This window comes from Diabrotica virgifera, chromosome 5, assembly GCF_917563875.1.
Source record: "Diabrotica virgifera virgifera chromosome 5, PGI_DIABVI_V3a".
NCBI classification, from domain to species: domain Eukaryota; kingdom Metazoa; phylum Arthropoda; class Insecta; order Coleoptera; family Chrysomelidae; genus Diabrotica; species Diabrotica virgifera.
In genome coordinates, this window is record NC_065447.1 from 82,200,820 (window position 1) to 82,222,590 (window position 21,771).

Consider the following 21,771-nt stretch of genomic DNA (forward strand, 5'->3'; position numbering starts at 1 on the left):
ACTTTTTCTTATATTAATAATAGGTAGATACTTTCAACTACGTATCCGCACATTTTCGTTCTTCCTTTATTTTTTTTTAATTTCGTAAAGTTTTGTGTTCCTTGATCGGGTTATACAGCCATATTTCCACTGGCAGATTGTAAAAGCTTCGCGTAGATTATCATCTCAAAAATCTTATAGAAGACATTTAAAAGGGCGATTGGTCTGCAACCCTCGGGTAATGCTTGGTTTGCAGATTGTGATGAATTTGCTTTGTTTGAATAGTTTGGGAGCTTTTGTGTGCTTATTATCTGATTGAAGAAATCTAGGAGCCACTTTCGGGTTTTTGGACCAGTGTCTTTTATGTAATCGGGAAATATTTTGTCAACTACTGCAGCTTTGCGACCCTTAATTAAGTCTAGAGCGTTGAAAAGTTCCCCGGTCTCTATTTTCCTCACATCATGATTGACAAACATTGTTGAGGTGCAATTTTGATCTTTTTGAGCTATTCAATTTTCTGAGTAGGTTTTATTATTAACAGGTATTATTATAAAAAGGTCTAACAAAAGGCTAAAACAATCTAAAACATAAATTACCTACTTACTTAGTCCTAAGCCTTTCTACCTGTAGGTATATTGCTGGTGGAGTTGAGTTTGGCATTGTAATCTCTATGCTTTCCGATCTTGTGTTAAGTTTCTTGCACTTTCCAATGTCAATCTTTTCTTCTCCACTTTCCTGATTTCATCTACCCACATAACTCTTGGTCTTCCTCTTTTGTTTTTCCCCTGCACTCTCGTTTCGAACACGCGTTTTGTTAGTCTTTCGTTCGACATTCTACACACGTGCCCGATCCATCTAAGTTGTCCCTCTACTATTTTTTCATTGATTGGTTCTAGTTTTACGTGTTGTCTGATTGTTTCGTTTCGTATTGTGTCTGTCATTTCAAACCAAAATGTCAAACCTCATTTCCATAGCATTGACTCTGGATTTTTGTTTCCCCGTGAATGTCCATGTCTCGCTGCTATACATGATTATTGGTCTAACTACTGATTTAACAACTGTCTATTGTCTGGCTAATTGGTCTTTACCAAAGCCATCAAATTAAATAAAAAAAAACTGTCGTTTTTACTTTCTCCGGTATTTCTTTTTTCCCCAAAAATGTTGTTTTCGTAGTGTTAAATAAGCTTCCTGTTCATCCCATTCTCTCGTCTATTTCCATGTCTTGTTTACCATTTGATTCAATTATTACTCCTAGGTATTTAAAATATACCACTTGCTCTAGTTGTTTCCCGTCTAATTCTATTGCGTGTGTCTTCCTCATATTTAAAATTATCATTGTTTTTGTTTTCTCTGTAATTATTTTCATATTTATATTTGATAGTTCTTCTTCTAGGATTTCAAGATTGTTCTGTAAGTATTCTCTGTTTTCTGCTATCAATGCCATGTCGTCTGCAAATAGTAGCTCCGATAGTTAAGTCTGTTTTATTTGCCACTATCCTAATGTTAGTTTTCTCATTCTTCTCTTGGCTGTCTTTATTGCTTCATCCAGCACCACTGAGAATAGCACTGGACTCAACCGCATCCCTGTTTGACGCCTTGGCTTGTAGTAAATTCTCTGGATTCCTCGTTATTGGTTCTTACTCTATTTGCATTATTTTTGTACATATCCTTTATTACTTCTATTATGTGTCTGTCGACTCCAATTTCTTTTAGTGTCTTCCATACGTCCTTTCTTCGTATTCTGTCAAACGCCTTTTCCAGGTCTATGAAGCATATATGTATCCATATATTCTTATTGATTACCTTATCACTTACTTGTCTTATTGTGAATATTAGGTCTTGCGTACTTCTGTCATTCCTGAATACACACTGTGTTTCTTCCATAGTTGTTTATATTCAGGTTTTTATTCTTGTCTCTATTTTTCTTTTTTTTTTGGCTTTAAGGTAAAACCCACACACAGCCAGATACAAATTTTGTAAAACAGAGTAGAAGGATTTAGCACAAGGATTACACTCTTCTCGCCCGGGGGCCGATCAGGGCATTTTATAAACGATCAAAGGTAGGCCTTGGATAGATAAGGTATATAGGGTGAGGCAGATAACTGGCCTATTAGAAATATCTCGTGAACTAAAGGCAACAGAATCACGAAAATTGGAATATAGGGGTTTTGAGGGATGATCTACTAAATGAAAATATTTTCATCTCTTTGCAACTTCCGTTTATACCGGAAGTTGCTTATAACTTGGTTTTTTTAAATGGGACACCCTGTATATTTTTACATTTTTGAATTCTCCTTAATATTTTCTTTCTTAAAATATAAGATATTGTAATATTATACAGGGTATTTTAAAAGATATTTACGTTTTTTTATTAATTTCGTAGCAACATTCACACCCTGTAGAATTGTAATAGTTTGACATTAAAAACTCTGCTTACGTTGAAGTGATTTTTAATATAGTCTATTATTGTTAAGAATCATCAGTATAGCTAATTTTGAAATTTTAGTATACAGGGTTGGTCGAAACTCGGAATGAATATTTTCTGAGTTTTCTTAAATAGAACACCCTGTATTTTAGTATTGCAATGAAATGATATTTCATAGTAGTTTTTTATTTTATAAGTATTCCCTATACCTAACTGCTTTAATTTGTGAGTTATTGGTGATTAAAGCTAAACATTAATTTCAACAAAAAATACGTAAAATTTTATTAGGTTGGCCGTGAAAATATTCAATAACAAATAATTTTTCAGAAATAAATACGTATTAATCCAGACTGATCCTTAAAATTAACAATAATGGTTTAGCTATAAAAATACCTACGTAGTTAAGGTTGTTGGTGCGACTAACAATTAAGCACAAATTAAAGCAGTTAGGTATAGGGAATGCTTAAGAAATAAAAAAGTACCATAAAATATCACTTCATTACAATACTAAAATACAGGGTGTTCCATTTAAGAAAACTCAGAAAATACTCATTCCGAGTTTCGACCAACCCTGTATACTAAAATTAACAATTTAGTTGCTATAATAACAAGCTATATTAATGATTCTTAACAATAGTAGACTATATTAAAAATCATTTGAACGTAAGTAAAGTTTTAGTTGTCAAACTACTACAATTCTACAGGGTGTGAATAGTGCTACGAAATTAATAAAAAAAACGTAATTATCTTTTAAAATACCCTGTATAACATTACAAATCCTCATATTTTAAGAAAGAAGATATCGAAGAGAATCCAAAAATGTAAAAATGTACAGGGTGTCCCATTTAAAAAACGAAGTTATAAGCAACTTCCGGTATAACCGGAAGTTGCAAACAGATGAAAATATTTTCATTTAATAGATCATCCTTCAAAACCCCTGTATTCCAATTTTCATGATTCTGTTTAGTCCAGAAAGCCACTGCGCATCCGCTGGGAAAAATATTCTAATTCGGATTTTTTGCACAATCTTACTCAAAAAGGACTCCTTTTAACAAATTTGCATGTTGCCAGGACCAAAAGGTGGTCAAAAATTTTTTAAACGTTTTTTTTTTGTTTTTTCCTAAAATTATTTTTTTGCTTGGAATAAAGTTTTTTTTAGGTTTTTTGGCTCATTTCAAACAGAAAAGGTCTTTAGTGACTTTTCTCTAAAAATTATAGTTTTTGACATATAAGCGATTAAAAATTGAAAAATTTCGAAATCGGCCATTTTTAACCCTCAAAAACTATGTGAAAAACTGAAAATTTAAATGTTGCCAAAGTAGGTAGATACTCTTTAAACATCGATTGATAAAATCGCGAAGAGTTTTTTGCAATACACTATTCAAAACGCCTTGTTTTTTAATTTTTAATCACGCGTGCTCGACACCGTTGCATGTGTATACAGTATGGTGCAAATGAAAGGAGTAAATTCGTTATTTCGTAAATCGGCGACTTTAAGGAAAAACCCGAAACAGGTCGATTTTTATTTTTAAGTTATGATATTGTGGCATATATGGTATACTAGTGACGTCATTCGTCTGGGCGTGATGACGTAATCGATGATTTTTTTAAATGAGAATAGGGGTCGTGTGGTAGCTCATTTGAAAGGTTCTTCAATTCTGTATTCAGTAGTGTAAACATTTATATAATTATTTATACAGGGTATCCAAAAATTTTTTATTAAATTAAATTATTTGACAAAAAAAGAAATAGAAATACACCCTGTATAAATAATTATACAAATGTTTATATTACTGAATAGAAAATTGAAGACCCTTTCAAATGAGCTAGCACACGGCCCCTATTCTTATTTAAAAAAATCATCGATTACGTCATCACGCCCAGATGGATGACGTCATTAGTATACCATATATGCCACAATATCATAACTTAAAACTAAAAATCAACCTGTTTCGGGATTTTTCCTTAAAGTCGCCGGTTTACGAAATAACGAATTTATTCCTTTCATTTGCACCATACTGTCGATGGAAAATAGTGTCGCGCACGCTTGATTAGCAATTAAAAAGCAAAGGAGTTTTGAATATTGTATTGCAAAAAACTCTTCGGCATTTCATTAATCGATGTTTAAAGAGTATCTACCTACTTTGGCAACATTTAAATTTTCAGTTTTTCACATAGTTTTTGAGGATTAAAAATGGCCGATTTCGCAATTTTTCAATTTTTAATCGCTTATATGTCAAAAACTATCATTTTTAGAGAAAAGTCACTAAAGAACTTTTCTGTTTGGAATGATCCAAAAAACCAAAAAAAACTTTTTTCCATGCAAAAAAAATAATTTTAGGAAAGAAACAAAAAAAAAACGTTTAAAAAATTTTTGACCACCTTTTGGTCCTGGCAACATGGAAATTTGTTAAAAGGAGTCCTTTTTGAGTAAGATTGTGCAAAAAATCCGAATTCGAATATTTTTTCTAGCAGATGCGCAGTGGCTTTCTGGACTAGTTGCCTTTAGTTCTCGAGATATTTCTAATAGGCCAGTTATCTGCCTCACCCTGTATATACATTAAGGAAATACATGCATAAGGTAGCAGCAAAAGGTATTGTTAAATTTGTATTTTTGTTATTCTGACGAAATATAACAAACAATCGTAAATCTCTTTTCTGTTTAAAGCAAGAAGATACATTATGTTATATGGGCTTTCAATGTTCAATTGTAGAAGTTTTCTGAACAGCTCATTGGATTGAGCCATATAATTTTGGCAATCAAAAAAGATGTGGTCCAGGTCACCAATTTTATTACAAACTTCACAAAGATCACTGTCAAGTATTTTGATTTTATATAAGTGTGCTGGATAACATGCGTGACCAAACTTCATTCTACTAATAGTGGTTATACTTTTGCGATTGTAATCGTAGTGATTGTACCAATATTTTTCCTTAATTTGGTTTCTAGTCTGGTGTAACGTGTTGGATTTGTAAAGGTGTATAATTCTTGCCATAAGTAGGACCATTTTCTCATCATTTTATGTTTTGATATGTTTATTTGTTCATCCGTAGTTAATTCGCAATTTATCTGTTCCCCCATTTCTATGCTTTCTTTGGCAATTTTATCTGCGATTTCATTGTTTGTTATTTCTACGTGTGCTTTAACCCAGAAAAATTTTATAAATTTATTTTGATCTTATAATTTTTTAATAATTGTTTGGATGTTAAAGATAATATCATTTGTTGTGTTTGAGTTGGATTTTAAAATTTTTAGAACTGAAAGTGAATCGGAGAAGATAATGGATTTCTGTTCCTCTTCCCGTTGTACATATTCTAGTGCTTTTAGAATTGCTATTGCCTCAGCTGTGAAGATAGATGTGTTTTTATGTAGCTTATAGTGTTTTTGTATACGTTTAGGTATTACGAAGGTACAACCTGTGCCGTCAGTGTTTTTTGATCCATCAGTGTATATTGTGACATAGTTTGGATGTTGGTCTAAAATTTGATTAATAACTATGTTATTAGATGATGCTAATTCAGAGTAATGGGGTATATTCACATCACATACAACAAAGTGAACAAAGTAATCGATCTCTACCTTTGTTTGTGGTTGTAGAGTCACGTTTCTTAATGCTTCACAAATAGGAGGAGAATTCTTATGCATCCAAAAAGGCTTAGTTAAGTCGTATTCGTTTAACTTGTATGTGCTACTAATGACTGATGAGTTTTTCTTTAGTGATTTAATAATCATTTTTTCAACTAAAAATGATCTTCTCAGTTCTAATGGAGGGTCGATTGCTTCAGCTCTTAACGGTTCAACTGGTGTAGATTTCATTGCTCCCAGACATATTCTAAGTGCTTTGTTTTGTATAATGTCCAGCTTACGTAGATTGGTTTTATTTGCCGTTCCATAAAGTGTACAACCATAATCAATTATTGATCTTACGTAAGCTCTATAGAAAATTAGTGCTGTTTGATGTTCTGCTCCCCACCAAGTTCGCATGATGGATTTTAAGAAGTTTAGTCCTTTGTTACATTTTATCTCTATTTGTTCAATATGTGTTTTCCAGGTCAGTTTTCTGTCTAATATAACTCCTAAGTATTTGGAATTGGTATCCACTGGAAATTCTATTTTATTTATTTTGATTTTCTGCATTGGTTTCACATTATGCCTGGTGAAGATTACGACTTTGGATTTTTCAGCGGAGATTTGTAGTCCTAAATCATTTATGGATCTTAAAAATAGTTCTGTGCTGGAGTTTAAACGATTGATGCATTCATCCAGGTGTTTGCTACGTGTATATATACAACAAAATCATAGGCATATTGTATCATAGTTGCTGTAGATATGGAGGAGTGTAAATTAGTGGTATATATATTGAAGAGTAGTGGTACAAGAACAGATCCTTGTGGCAAACCTAAATTTGCAGCTTGGTATTTCACTGGACAGCTATCACATCCTCTGAGCCCTACTTGCCTGTTTATATACAATTTGCGTATGGTGTTAGCAACTTCTTGAAGGATTTGTAGTTGTATCATTTTTTCCCCTAGAATGAACCAGTTGACATTGTCATATCCACCTTTAACATCTAGCAACATCGTGCCATTATAATCATTTTCAGTTAAACATATTTGTATGTCTGTAACTAAGTGTGTCACCGCATCAATGGTGCCAAACCCTTTTTTAAAACCGTATTGTGTGGCTGGCAGAGAACCAGTTGTATTTAACCACCATTCCAGTCGGTTTTTAATTATTCTTTCAAAAATCATCATTATACATGGCATAAGTGCAATACTTCTATATGGATCGCATAGGTGGGGGTTTTTGTATTGGTATTATAATAGTCTTTTTCCATTCTTCTATACATTCGCCATTAATCCAGATGTCATTTAGGATTTTGATTAGGAACATCTTGGCATTGTTTGGTAGTTGGAATATCATAGGATCTAATATCATCATAACCAGGTGATGTATTATTTCTATTTTTTTTGTTATAGTTTAATTCTGGCAGACTGATAGGTTCACTGAAAATTTTATGATTGGTATTATCTTGTTCTTGTTTTGTAAAAATGTGTGATGTATCATTCAAAGCATTAGCTGGCGAAATTTTATCTAGAAATTGTTCTTGCCATTCATAATTCCCCGATGTATTAACTTCCCCAGATCTTCTATTCATTTTTCTGGCCTGTGTCCATATATTTGTCAATAGTGTATTTTTATTAAAGGTTTCACACCAGTGCTACCAATATAATTTGGCTTTATATTTTAAAAATTTTTGGTTTTTGAATTTTCGTTTTTACATTTCATATAGTTTTCCATGGTGCTTTGTTGCTTATATGTTTTGAGCATTTGTTTCCTTATTTTTGATAGCATCTTCGCAGCTTTGATCACACCATGGCGGAAGAGAGGTTTTTGTGCTCATTTTAAAAGGTTGGTAGATGGGTATGGAGGCATTGGCTGCCTTATTTATCCCTTCAACTAATAAGTTGTACTTATGTTCTACGTTTTTGTTATTTCTAATGTGTTATGAGAAGTATGTATCCGCAATTTCTTGATATAAGCTCCAATCTGCTTTATTTAGGTTCCATTTTGTTTTAGGATGTATTATGATGTCTTTACTTTCCATTCCTTTATTAATTTCTATAATAATTGAAAAATGGTCTGAGCCCAGTACATCAGATAAAGTTTCCCATGCACAATTAATTGCTATATCTGGAGTTGCAAAAGTTAAATCCACGACTGAATTATTCCCATTATTTGTGAACCTTGTGGGGGCTCCAGTATTTAAAAGTACTAATTCTGTGTTGTCTGAAGTGGTTAATATTTGCGTGCCTTTGCTGTTATTTTTGTAAGATCCCCATGTTTGATGATGCGCATTGAAATCTCCTCCAAAAATGCTATTATACTTGGTATAATTAAGAATTGCCTTCCAGTCTGCAACTGTTGTTCGTATATCTGGTGGGCAATATATCGAGAAACATGTTAGCGTAATTTCACTGTTGTTCAATATATGTATTCCACACATCAAAATATTGTTATTAAAATTTTTTATAATTGAAATTTCTTCAAAACGAAATACATTTGTGACAAGTAGGTATTGCCACACCAGCATAACCATGATGGTGATCTTTACAATATAATTTTACAGCCTTTGAAATTATATTGTTTATTTGGCTTAAACCATGTCTCTGAAATTAAGGCAATATCAATTATATTTTCATTTAAACATTTAACTAAACTCAACTTATTAGCTACAGCCGATTGCGCATTCCATTGTAAAATCTTTATCTTATTTTTTTATTTTATTAGCCATTAATTAAATTTATTATATTTAATAATTTTATCATATATGTATGCTCTATCTAATCTTTCTAAATCGATAAAAGAATCAACCTCTTTGAGTACACTTTTAAAAAAATTGAAAAAAAAAATAATAAATTCATCTGTGTTAGGATCCAGATCGGAAATGTGTAAAACATGTGGTGGCAGAGGGTTTTTTGGACCAAACTGAAAAGGGAACATTTTTTCAGCTAAAGGAGATTGGGCTTTCCTTTTTCTTTAAATTGAGAAAAAGTTTCAGGTTGACTTGGAATTACTTTTTGTATTTGTTGTTGAATACTGGATGTAGATTGTTTAGAAATATTATGTCTGACATTGTTTTGCCTTGGAAGAGGTGGAAAACTTTCATTATTTATCGTACCTAATGCTTTAAACTTATTCCTTGTAGTAACAGCAGATGTATAAGATCTTTTTAGACTTTCCTTTGCTTCCAAAAAAATTAAATTGTTTTCTGCCATGTGTCTTTTAATTTCGTTTTGTTCTTTAAATTTTGGATACTGTTTGGATATGGATTTGTGCTCAAAGTTTTTACAGTGTATACAATAACTGTCTTGCGGGTCTCTACAGTTATGATCATCGCTTTTCTCTTGTGAGCAGTTAATGCATCTCGTTTTTGTACTGTTGCAATTACGAAATATTTGTCCATGTTGCAAGCATTTAAAGCATTGGACAACTCTATGCACATACGGTTCTACGGAATAGACCACGCTGTTTATTTATACATATTTAGGTAAAGTGTTACCTTCAAAAGTAAGTAATACCATTTGTTAAAAAAGGGGTTCAAGGCAGGTTTTGTTTATATTCGATTCAGAGTTGGACTACCATCTCCATATAGCAACTATTTCAGCATCCTTATGCATCATCAGTGAAGTTTATGCAGTCACAACTCTGAAGGGAATATAAACATTCTGCCTCTTTTAAGGCAAACCATCGCGATGCAATGAACCCACCTTTTGAGACGCAATCTAGCGACATCTCTCGTATTACGAGGAAAACAACGAAAAGCCCCAGATACAAAGTTTACTACTTTTTAAACAATTAGAATAGTTGAAATAAAAATATAATAAACAATATTTTAAATCTAAGACTTTTCGTTAATAGACTGCTTTCTGGCTGCATCCCATATCTCCGGATTTTACAATATATAATCACTTAGAGACGACGAAAATAGGAGAAAGCAAATAGAGGACACTTAGGCCACGCATTTACCTTCTCTTCGTCTAGGAAAAGGACCGAAAGACAGTTTCTAAATACTCAAAAACTGAGTAAAATGAAAAATATAAAAAAGGGTTCAAGGCAGGTTTTGTTTATATTCGATTCAGAGTTGGACTACCATCTCCATATAGCAACTATTTCAGCATCCTTATGCATCATCAGTGAAGTTTATGCAGTCACAACTCTGAAGGGAATATAAACATTCTGCCTCTTTTAAGGCAAACCATCGCGATGCAATGAACCCACCTTTTGAGACGCAATCTAGCGACATCTCTCGTATTACGAGGAAAACAACGAAAAGCCCCAGATACAAAGTTTACTACTTTTTAAACAATTAGAATAATTGAAATAAAAATATAATAAACAATATTTTAAATCTAAGACTTTTCGTTAATGGACTGCTTTCTGGCTGCATCCCATATCTCCGGATTTTACAATATATAATCACGTAGAGACGACAAAAATAGGAGAAAGCAATAGGAGGACACTTAGGCCACGCATTTACCTTCTCTTCGTCTAGGAAAAGGACCGAAAGACAGTTTCTAAATACTCAAAAACTGAGTAAAATGAAAAAGATAAAAAAGGGTTTAAGGCAGGTTTTGTTTGTATTCGATTCAGAGTTGGACTATCATCTCCATATAGCAACTATTTCAGCATCCTTATGCATCATCTACCATTTGTCTAGGTACATATGCTTTTTCTCCATTTATATCATCAGCATCCTTATGCATCATCTACCATTTGTCTAGGTACATATGTTTTTTCTCCATTTATATCATCTTTCCATTTAATTCAAGTGACTTGTGTTACTGATATATTGGTTTTTATATTTTCGAAAAGATATTCATCACTGAAAGCAGTATCTACGTTTCTTATGATTGCTTTTCTTTGAAGCAGGTTATTTGGAATGTATGCTTTTAGTTGTTCCTCTTTTAGATTCTCATTCTTAACTAGATAATTTGCATCTTTGGGGCTTTTAAGTTGTACTCTTACCCTATTTTTTCCTACTCTGTCAATGCTAATAATATTCTTAATTCCTAATTTTTTATGAAAAAGGTGACCTACCTTCATGAGGTGAATTTTTCCAATCTGCTCCTCATTTATTTTTTCAATGAATACCTATACCTTATCCGTATAGAGATACTCTTTTTGTAGATTGAACAGCTTAATTTCTTTTTCTGGTTCCTTGGTCTTTTCGTTTTCTTCCTCCTGGTCAATGTTTTGGATTCCCTCTTTATCAGGGGGAGAGTTTTCACCCATTATTGTAAACCACCACCATATAAACACAAAACAAAAACAATAAACACTTCACAACACTGGGTTTTTTATTAATTTAGCCCGGTATGAAATTAGTTTATTATTAATTGTCACAAAAAACTTGCATTAAACACTATTTAAGCACCTGTAATTATACGTGTACTCGGTATGAATGATCGTACAGTACTGCTCTATTATTCTTCCGAATACCTTCCCAGGGATACTTGATATGGTGCTACATCGGTAATTATTACAGTTTCTCTTGTCCCCCTTTTTGTGTATTGGTAATAAAATGTCTTTCTTACAGTCCTTTGGTATTTCTGCCCAAGTAGTAATTTGTCGACGCGACAACGTTGTCTACCGCGTGGCAACGTTTTGTTACAACGTTGTTATTGCCTAGAAGACGACCCAATTCTGCACTAATTTGGTGGACGATTTTTGAAGACAAAGACAACTGAAGCGACTATAAAAAGTGCCTGCGTGCAATGGTTGCTCAAAGAGTCGAACTGGTTATGTTTTTTTACCTATATAAAAAGTAAACTATTTTGACATCATATCAGGTATTTAAATTTATATAAAGACATAAATAAGGACTTTAACAAAATTACCTGATGTGAAATTTATAAACGCATCTCAGATTATCGTCAAATATGGATATTTCACCTTTAAAAAACACACGCGCTCATTTTTTATCACCTTTTTAACAAAAAATATGTAAATTTAAAAAATCTAATTTTAATATAAAAGCCAGAATTTATGTTAAAGATGTTTTGTATAAATTTAATGTATTGATGGTGCTTTTAAAGGTATTAGAAAATGCCTGCATTTTTTATATTTTGGGTTTTTATTTTCTTTACATCCCAAAAAAACCAAAATGGTGCATTAAACAACATTACCAATATTACTTAAAATATACCTTATTACCAACCATAGACGGATGATACAACCGAGAAGTCCAATCGCCGACCAAACACGGCCTGGACCGACTATCCCAACCACTTTAGAACGCACCCTCTTATTGGGTGACAGAGGTCATGTGACCAGTGCAATGAAGTGCATCATTCTCCTTAACAGCGTTGCCACATTTAGTAGATATCTACTGTTTTGGTATATTTTTGATGTTATTTAAAAAATTCTAGTAGGCAATGTTTTTTATTAGATGTTTGGTATATTTCAATATTTTGTTATCACTAAAATAAAATTTGCTTTTTAATAGTATTCACCCCATTTGTAAATTAATTTTCAGACATTTTGTTACAATTTCCCAATGTCATTACCGAAAATAAGATTCAGGACGTAGATGATTATGATAATAGATGGACAGAGAAATGAAACTGGTAAATACCAGATCTAAATAAGGAAATCTTCATATAATTGGTTTGGAGAATTTTCAAAATTATTGTAACGCTCGGTTTCATAATCAGTTAAAGTGGATTTTAAATTTTAAGTAAGTTGGTACCTACCTTTGTCACAATAGGGCTTTTCATCGATTGTCATTTGTTTCGAGCTTCTGTCATGTGTCACATAATATTAATATATCTACGTCATACGTCTGTGGTTTGTATTATTGTATATACCAATAGCGTATTTCGTAGATATATTAATATTATGTGACACATGACAGAAGCTCGAAACAAATGACTGTGAATGAAAAGCCCTATTCATATATGGGTAAATGTCAACTTTAAAGTGAACTTTACTTAATGTTTACTTTAAGTTGATTATGAAACCGGACGATTTTGACAGGTAACCGTTAACACAGATTTTACTGTATTTACAGGGCCTAAAAAGAATCTACTGATTTCTATTGATTTTTTGGAAGCAAAACTACTATCCGCTGCAAGATAATTCGGATGGAATTCAGACAAAATATGTACAAAAAGTACATATTTTGTCGGAGTTTCAGCCAAATTATCTTGCAACGGATATAGTACTGAAAGAGTAAGAACTGGCCTGGCAACCATGTCTAGCAAAGCTGATACAAAGATTTAAGCTTATCAAATCTACTGATAAAACAATGGACAATGGAGAAACCACCTAATAAAAAACAAATAAACAGGTTGTTAAATAAATCGAAAATTTCCAGCAAAATAAAATATAAAATAATAAGAAAAAAGTAAGGTTATAAAGTAAATTCTTTTTTTGCTCCTGAAGTTGCCGTAAACGTGTCACACATCTATATAACTATACGTAAAGGCCCTGGGGTCGTGAGAGACAAATACCTAGTCGGCCAGAAAACCCATGGGCGTAAATTAGTTTAGCATTATAACGTTTTTAAGTAGTTGCGATTGTTGAAAAAACTTAACTGTGATATGTAGTTGTCACAATAGTAATAACTTAGTTGCCCATATAACTAAAGATATTACTTAACGTTGTAACATCGTAATGTCAGTAGGGTTAGGGGTCGTTGGCCGAAACAACTGAAAGTCCACTGTGGCAACGTTATATACAGTGCATTTGTTTGTACTGACAACCAATGCGTCGAAAAATTGCTACTTGGGTGCTCTATTTATGACATCATTCATTAGTTCTTTCATGCTGTCTATTCCCTCTATTCCCATGAATTTTATCATTTCCGGGGTAATGTGATCCTTGCCTGGTGCTTTGACTAATTTTACTCTTTCTATTATTCCTCTCTTGTTATGGATTCCACTTGTTCTTCATTCCTTTCTTGTATCTCCCTATGTTGTTCATGTCTGCATGTGTTAGCTCTTGTTCCAGTTCTCTCCATATTTTCATTATTTGTTTTTCTTCTGTTGGTACGTTTCCATTCTTGTCTTTAATATTCGGTATCGTGTGCTCTTTCTTTTGTCTGAATTGCTTTAATGCTCCGTAGAAGAGTTTTTGCGCCTTAGGTATCTCTTCCATTTGTCTTTTTTGTTCTTTATTTTCTCTCGTATTTCTTCCGTCCACCATTCCGTTCTTCTCATGTTATTATTTGCTATTTTTGCTTTCCCGCAAGTTTCCTCAGCTGCTTTGATTATGCTGATTTTTAGATATTCCCATTTTTCTTCTATATTTGTATTTTTTGCTCTACCTTTCAAAGTATTATCAAATTTTTCCTGGAATTTCTTCTATATCTTTCCTCTTTTAATTTATAACTTTTTATTTTTTCGTTTACTGTCTTTCTTCCCTTTTCTTCTTTTTGCTCTGTTATTCTCATTCTCATTATTACTATATGATGGCCACTGTCAATCTCTGAGCCTCTTTTCATTTTCGTATCTTGTACTCTGTTCCATTTGTTGCTGCTTACAAAAAGTAATCTATGATTGATTTTTCGTTTCTGCTGTCTTGTACTCTCGTGTATTTGAGTACTTCTTTATGTCAAACATAAATTAAATAACGATAAAAGTGAACTTATGACTACTGGACTTTGATAGCTACATTTATTCTATATTTTTTCTACAGAACTATCAACCCATGCGAAAATCTAACCATTGCCATTATTACTTGGGGGGAAGGCTGGCACAACTATCACCATACTTTTCCATGGGACTACAAAGCAGCAGAACTTGGTAACTACCGTTGGAACGTTAGTACAGGATTTTTGGATCTGATGGCTTATTTAGGACAAGCATACGATCTCAAAACAGTGTCACCAGAGATGGTTAGGAAACGAGTTGCCAGAACAGGAGATGGATCATATAAACATGGTAAAGTTCCTTTGGAAAATGGTAATGCAAAAGTACAACACAACTTCCATGAAGATTGTGTATGGGGTTGGGATGACAAAGATATGAAGGAGGAAGATATTAAAAATGCTACAATAATGTTTAAAGGTCACTAGTAAAAAAATTAGTATTTTTGTATATTAAAAACGTTTTATATTCATATACATATACAGGGTGTTTCAAAAAAGGTAACATCGTCTCTACGATACGTAAAAAACTGAAAAATAATTGGGGATTTCTTAGAAAAAATCATCTCCAGGGGGTAAAGTGTGGGGTTGTGTTTGGTGTCATACGATAGATTTTTCAAAATTATTGAACACGTATTTTTCAGTTTTTCGGTCCGATGTTCATTTCGCGAAACATTAGACCGTTCCGCTAATTTTTGGGACACCCTGTATATTAAATTATAGGCATATTATGATATTAAATAAAATAAAATCTAATTCAATGGAATTAGAATTGAATCGAACCGAATATCATCGAATCTATAAGAAGTATTCACTTCTGCCGGCACTCCGCAAGTGCTACGCTCTAATATTTTTAGATCAAATGTCTAAATTTAATATTAGTGCTAATCAACACTGTGACATTTGTGAGTCAAATCTTAATCCACAGTTTAATGCTAAAGAATCAGTTATAAAAAAATAGAATCAGTTATATAATCGAAAAAAACACTTTCGATTTTGACGGTGTCAATAGGGCTTTTCATTCACAGTCATTTGTTTCGAGCTTCTGTCATGTGTCGTATAATCCGTGTAAATAAATGTTATACACATATTATACAACATTTGACAGAAGCTCGAAACAAATGGCAATCGATGAAAAGCCCCTTTTCATCGACTCTCGTTTGTTTCGAGCTTCTGTCATATGTTGTATAATCTACAGTCGGAAAAATGAAAGAATACCCATGAACGAACATATAAAACACGCTGTATTTTCCTGTCACCGTGTCACAAAGAAAATTTCCCAGTGCAAGTACATGTAACAATAATTATTACATGTAATTGCGCTGGCCAATTTTTTGTATGACACGTTGACAGGAAAATACAGCGTGTTTTATATGTTCGTTCATGGGTATTCTTTCATTTTTCCTACTGTATGTATAATATTCGTATATACAGAACATATGACAGGAGCTCGAAACAAATGAGAGTCGATGAAAAGCCCTATAGGACATTTCAAGACTTTCACGTTTATGTCAATTATGTCAACGCTGGGAGGCAATTAATAAGTGTATTCGCAGAGACAGTCCATGACAAGTGGAGCATGCCATGACTAAAAGTCCCCGACCGGGTCCGCGAACGAACATATTTTATTTGTTTATATTTTTTGACATTTTGTTTCTTAAATTTTTTACCACTTTAATAGTTTTTTAGTTGTATTTTGCGAACATTTTGTTATTCATTTTGTGTAGTTTTTAGTTTTAGAAGTACTTGAACTACTTTATTTAGTTTTAAGCAGTGAATAAATAAAGATGAGTGAATATTTTCGAAAGTTGTTGGCAGACAATGCAGATGTTGCTAGTAGGTAGAGTAGTTAGTTATTTATTATTTTTATAGGACATTTTATAGCTTCATGCCATATATTTAACCATTGTTTTTGTCCTCAGATCGTAACTTATTTAGTTCATTTGGTTTTATGCTTAAAATCTAGCACTGATCACTGATTATAACCGATAAAACTGAACTTTTATCACGATTACTTCGCATTTCACACTTCAAAACACAACAAAAATGAAGCATATTATCGATTCTTCCAGTAAAAATGTTAAATTAATCCTTGTACAGAACAAAATTGCAAAGAAAAGCAAGTAAAATGATTTAAAACACATTAAGAACTGATAGAATAACATTTATGTTTGCCTCCCCGCTGTCAGATTGATTTAAAATTGACAGCATGTTGGGATGGACTATAGGGCTTTTCAACGATTCACATTTGTTTCGAGTTTCTGTCATGTGTCGTATATTAATATTATACACGGATTATACGACATATGACAGAGGCTCGAAACAAATGAGAATCGTTGAAAAGCCCTATTTTGCATCCACTCCCGAGACAAAATTTTGAATGCGCGTCGCCAATCACGGCAAAAGCGTGAACGACCAATCACGGCAAATGTGCGACGATAACGACCAATCACGGCGAACGTAGGATGCCGTTAACTGTCATTCATCTGCGCAAAGGACTAAAATTTTGGATGAATTTGGTGATATTATAGGGCTTTTCATTCACAGTCATTTGTTTCGAGCTTCTGTCAAATGTCGTATAATCCGTGTATATTAATAGGGAGTAGGGAGTTTTTGTGCACACAAATACGTAAACGTAACGCATCTTTTTGACATATACGCTTGCGCATTAATGGTTGAACTCCCGTATCGCGATACGTATTACCTAAGGTTACGGGCTGGTACGTTAGGTTCATACGCATCCCTATCGAGCCGAAAGTCACCGAATGCACACGAGGATCTTGCCCGATTACCTACCAAATGAACATTTCATCAGCGTACTAACCGTATATAAACATTTTAAGGTTATATTGGTTATAGGCCGTTCCAAGATGCTGTCAAAATTAAATCAATATGGCTACCGGAAGGCAAACATTGAATATTATTCTATCAGGTTCTTATGGTTTTAGATCATTTTAGTTGTTGTACAAAGATTAATTTAACATTTTCTCTGGAAGTATTAATTTAGAAAGATAATATGCCTCATTGGTGTTGTGTTTTGAAGTGTGAAATGCAAAGTAATCGTGATAAAGTTAGCTTTTACCACTTACCATCAGTGCTACATTCTAAGCACAAAACTGAACCAATGTAACTAAATAAGTTATAGTTATCATCTGAGAGACAACAACAATGGTAAAATGCAATAAAATATTAAGATTTTACTAGCAAAATGGAAATTCCCCTGTAATCATCTTATATCTGGTAAGTTACAACATTTGAACATTAACCATTTTTGAAGATGTTAACAGTCTAATCTTGTAGGAAAACCAGCCGACTTAACTGATAATAACAATCCAGATTGGGTTCCTTCAATAAATATGGGGTATATAAACACAATGAAATGAGTTCCCCAAAATCTAAAATGGGAATTAAGGTACCAAAGGAGAATTAAAAGAAAAGGGTACCTACAAGAAAAAATTGCTTTTTTATTCCTCTTGAAATGATTTATAAGACACTGGACTGTCTTATATTCTACAAATACTAGGTAGGTCTATGATTTTACACATTTTTCATTAATGATACATTACTGTTACTTTAGTAGATTTAGAAACAGTGGATAGTTAGTGGTAGATAGTAGTTATTTGGTATAAAAGCTAGTTTAGTAGAAGACAAGATTTTGCCAAATAGTCAAACATATATTACAATGGAAAAATTAACAAATACATTTTATGTCATTAACATTAACACAGGATTTTAAATATCAGCTTAAGAAATTAGCTTTATCTTGTGAAAGTATAGAAAATGATGATGCCAAAACTAAAAATTATACTGGTTTAGCAAATTACAATGTTTTTAAAATAGCTTTAAAGTATATTACACCATTTATCAAATACCATCAAAATACTGTTTTGTCACCAAGTGATCAAGTATTGCTTACTTTAGCTAAACTAAGCTTAAACTTAGATTATAAAGATTTGGGATATAGGTTTAGTATTTCACCCTACCCGGTATCAACTTATTTCAAAAATACTTTGTATATAATGTGTCTTAGGTTAAAAAAATTTGTGTTCTGGCCTGATAGAGATATTTTAAAGAAAACTATGCAAAATTCACTTAAAGAATCTTTTCATGGAAATACTACAGGTATAATTGACTTTGGACGAATGTTGGTATGAAACGAATTATTTATTGTTCTGAAGCTAGTTATTTGAGGCATTTTTGTAATTAACTATTCTAATTGGGAAATAAGCCACAATTTAACTTAAAAAATAATTTTATTAATCTTTCAACTTCCAAATCAGACGTCATTGTCAAAATACAAAATATTATTATTTATGCATATTATTACTTGTAAATATTTCTTCTGATTGTTAATTGTAAAGGATAGAAAAATTACCATTTATTTTATTTTTTTTTAGAATCAGCTGAGAGAAGTGGTCTACAAAAACCCAGGAAGGAAACGGAATATGTGGCTACGAAAGGCAAAAGAAAGGTTTACAAAGCAAATGTGACACATTTTTTTGAAATATTTAGGAATATCAGTAAATTGCATTAAAAAAATGTATGAAAAGATTTTGTTCAATAAAAATGTTTATATTTATCAAGTATGTATTAATTGGTATGGCCACATATCGTCAGTGATGTAATAATACATCCTATCTGTTTTTTCATGAGTTTCGTAAGAGAGACTAAAAACTTGTCTTAGGGTCACCTCCTGTTTTCATATGATATTTTTTGACTTGTTTTGTAGTAAAAACTACAAAACAAGTCAAAACTTACATATGAACACAGGAGGTGACCTTAAAACATGTTTTTCCATCTCCTACAAAACTCATGAAAAAACAGATAGGAGGTATTGTCACATCAGCAAGGATGTACAGTGATGAGTGCCCTAATAACCGGCAAAATAGCACAAAAGACGGACAACATATTTAGTTGTGTGATAAAAAGAAATGAAACTAGTCGAGCTGGGAAATTTAGCGAAATTAACCTTTAAATTTTATTTTATATTGATTGTTTCCCACCTTTACACATATCAGAGGAGTATGTCAACTAAAACTGTCACTGTGACAGTGGTAGTTTCCAAACTCGTCTGAAGGTGGTACACAATCAATACAATCTAAATGTATAAGTTAATATCGCTAAATTTCCCAGCTCGACTAGTTTCATTTCTTTTTATCTCACTACTTAATACGTTTTCCATCTTTTGTGCTATTTTGCAGGTTATTAGAGTGCTCATCACTGTATTTCTGGTATATCCAGGGAATGTCTACAAAATATATTTTGAATGTCCAAAGAACATTCGTGGACATTCATGGAATGTTCCAATAAGACATTCAGGTAATGTTTAAAATGCTGACACAGGATTTTCCTGGCATGTTCAGGGAACGTGTTTTCGGGGATATTCCAGGAATTTTTCAATGTCTGTGTACCTTCTATGGACATATATGGAATATTTTGGTGTTATTAGCACCGCACTCCACTTGCGATTTGTAATCAGGAAGATTGAACACATTGTTTCAAATACAAGTCAATCCATTTGTAACTAAATAATCATGGATTGACTTCTATTTGAAAGAATGTGTTCAATCTTCACGACTACAAATCGCAAGTGGAGTCCGGCGCTTAGAGCTACTTCCTCTTCGGTATTATGTATTATACTACAGAAATTAGGAACTTTCCTTCTAAATATATGTATGCATCTTGGCCATCAAACATTTTTTTAAGGGGTTACATAGGTCTTATGGGTAAAAAAAGTGACTTTTTAAAAAAATTATATCTCGAAAACTAAAATTTATTTTTATTTATAATTGGAACATGTAAAAGTATAGTACTTAAGGTAGTCTCAAAAAAAGTTTCAGCCAAAAATATTCATTTTTGTAGAGTTTAAGTTTTTTGCGGTGGGCAGCATAACTAAGTCCAGTCTCATTTGAAATCAAAAAGTTTCTTGTAGTTTATACCTCTGGCTAGTAAATGAACGAAGGAATTAAAAAAAATGAAATTTGAAGATTTTATATAAGTTTAAACACATTTTTGACCCCAATTTTTCTCATTTTTAAAGTAGTTTTTTTTGATAAAACAAAAATGACCTCATCTAATAAAAAAATCTTTGTTCATTCACTAACCAGAGGTATAAACTACAAGAAATTTCAGATGAGACTGGACTTGTTATGCTGCTCACCGCAAAAAAGGGCTGTTGTCGAAAAATTGCAGTCAACTCTACAAAAATGAATATATTTGGCTGAAATTTTTTTGAGTGTACTATACTTTTACATGTTCCAATTATAAATAAAAATAATTTTTAGTTTCCAAGATATAATTTTTTTAAAAAGTCACTTTTTTTACCCGCAAGACCTATGTAACCCCTTAATAACTGCCTTTCCATGCTGTAGCAAACTTAACAAATTGTTGATTTCAAATTGTAACAGTTAAGTTTTGCAAAGTATGCTGCCCTCTTGTATCTTCTGTGTTATCTTCATCATACAATTACTTCATCTAAAAACTTTCTGCCATATATTCATTTTGTTGCTAAAATTATTTCCTGATCCATGGGTTGAATAAGCGATGTATTTTTTGGCAAAAACATACAACTAAAGTTGCCATGTTTTGATCATAGAATATTTTCAGAGGGATGAGCAGGAGCGTTGTCTAAAATCAAAAAACATTTCACCTCTTCCGGCAGAGTCTCAGTTTCTTCTCTTGAAATTTTTTCACTGCAGGTACAGTCGGAGAAATGAAAGAGTACCCATAAACGATCACATATTATTAACATAATTAATCTATTTCTATCGTTTGTTATTTATAGAAAAAGAACAGCAAATACAAAATATGTGATTGTACCTGTTTGACGTGACCGTTCATGGGTATTCTTTCATTTTTCCGACTGTACAAATTCTTTAAAAGGTCAATTTTTTAAGATATCTGGGGTGAACCACTATGATGAAATTATTTATTTTTATAGCTCCACAATTATATACAAATCCTACCTCAAAATATTTGTAAGAATTTAAACTCTTGAATGCCTTCATTTGTTGACCTGAGTAAAAACTATTACTAAGCTCCAAATACAAAAAAACTATGTCCATGTAAGTAACTATATTTGTCCATGTTGTCACCCTTGAAAAACTTTTTCTACTGTAGGTTAACTCATACCCCTTGAGGGAAAATGGATCTATATACCAAAAGCTTTTGAAAATATTTACTTATGTTTATTTATTCACTGCTTACAACTAAATA

The 21,771-nt window shown here is 32.4% G+C and overlaps 1 protein-coding gene across 4 annotated transcripts in view; it reads left to right on the plus strand.

Annotated features, from left to right (window-relative positions):
- The window catches only part of LOC126884267 (acyl-CoA Delta-9 desaturase-like), a 132,870-nt gene extending 113,735 nt beyond the window's left edge, over positions 1-19,135 (plus strand). For 2 of the 4 annotated variants that reach the window (XM_050650203.1, XM_050650202.1), the window contains one exon: positions 14,607-19,135. In XM_050650203.1, coding sequence (XP_050506160.1) covers positions 14,607-14,985 — 379 coding nt within the window. In that variant the 3' untranslated portion in view covers positions 14,986-19,135. The remainder of the gene's footprint in view (positions 1-14,606) is intronic. The other 2 variants (XR_007697916.1, XR_007697915.1) reach the window with 2 other exon arrangements.
- Positions 19,136-21,771: the final 2,636 nt, after the last annotated feature.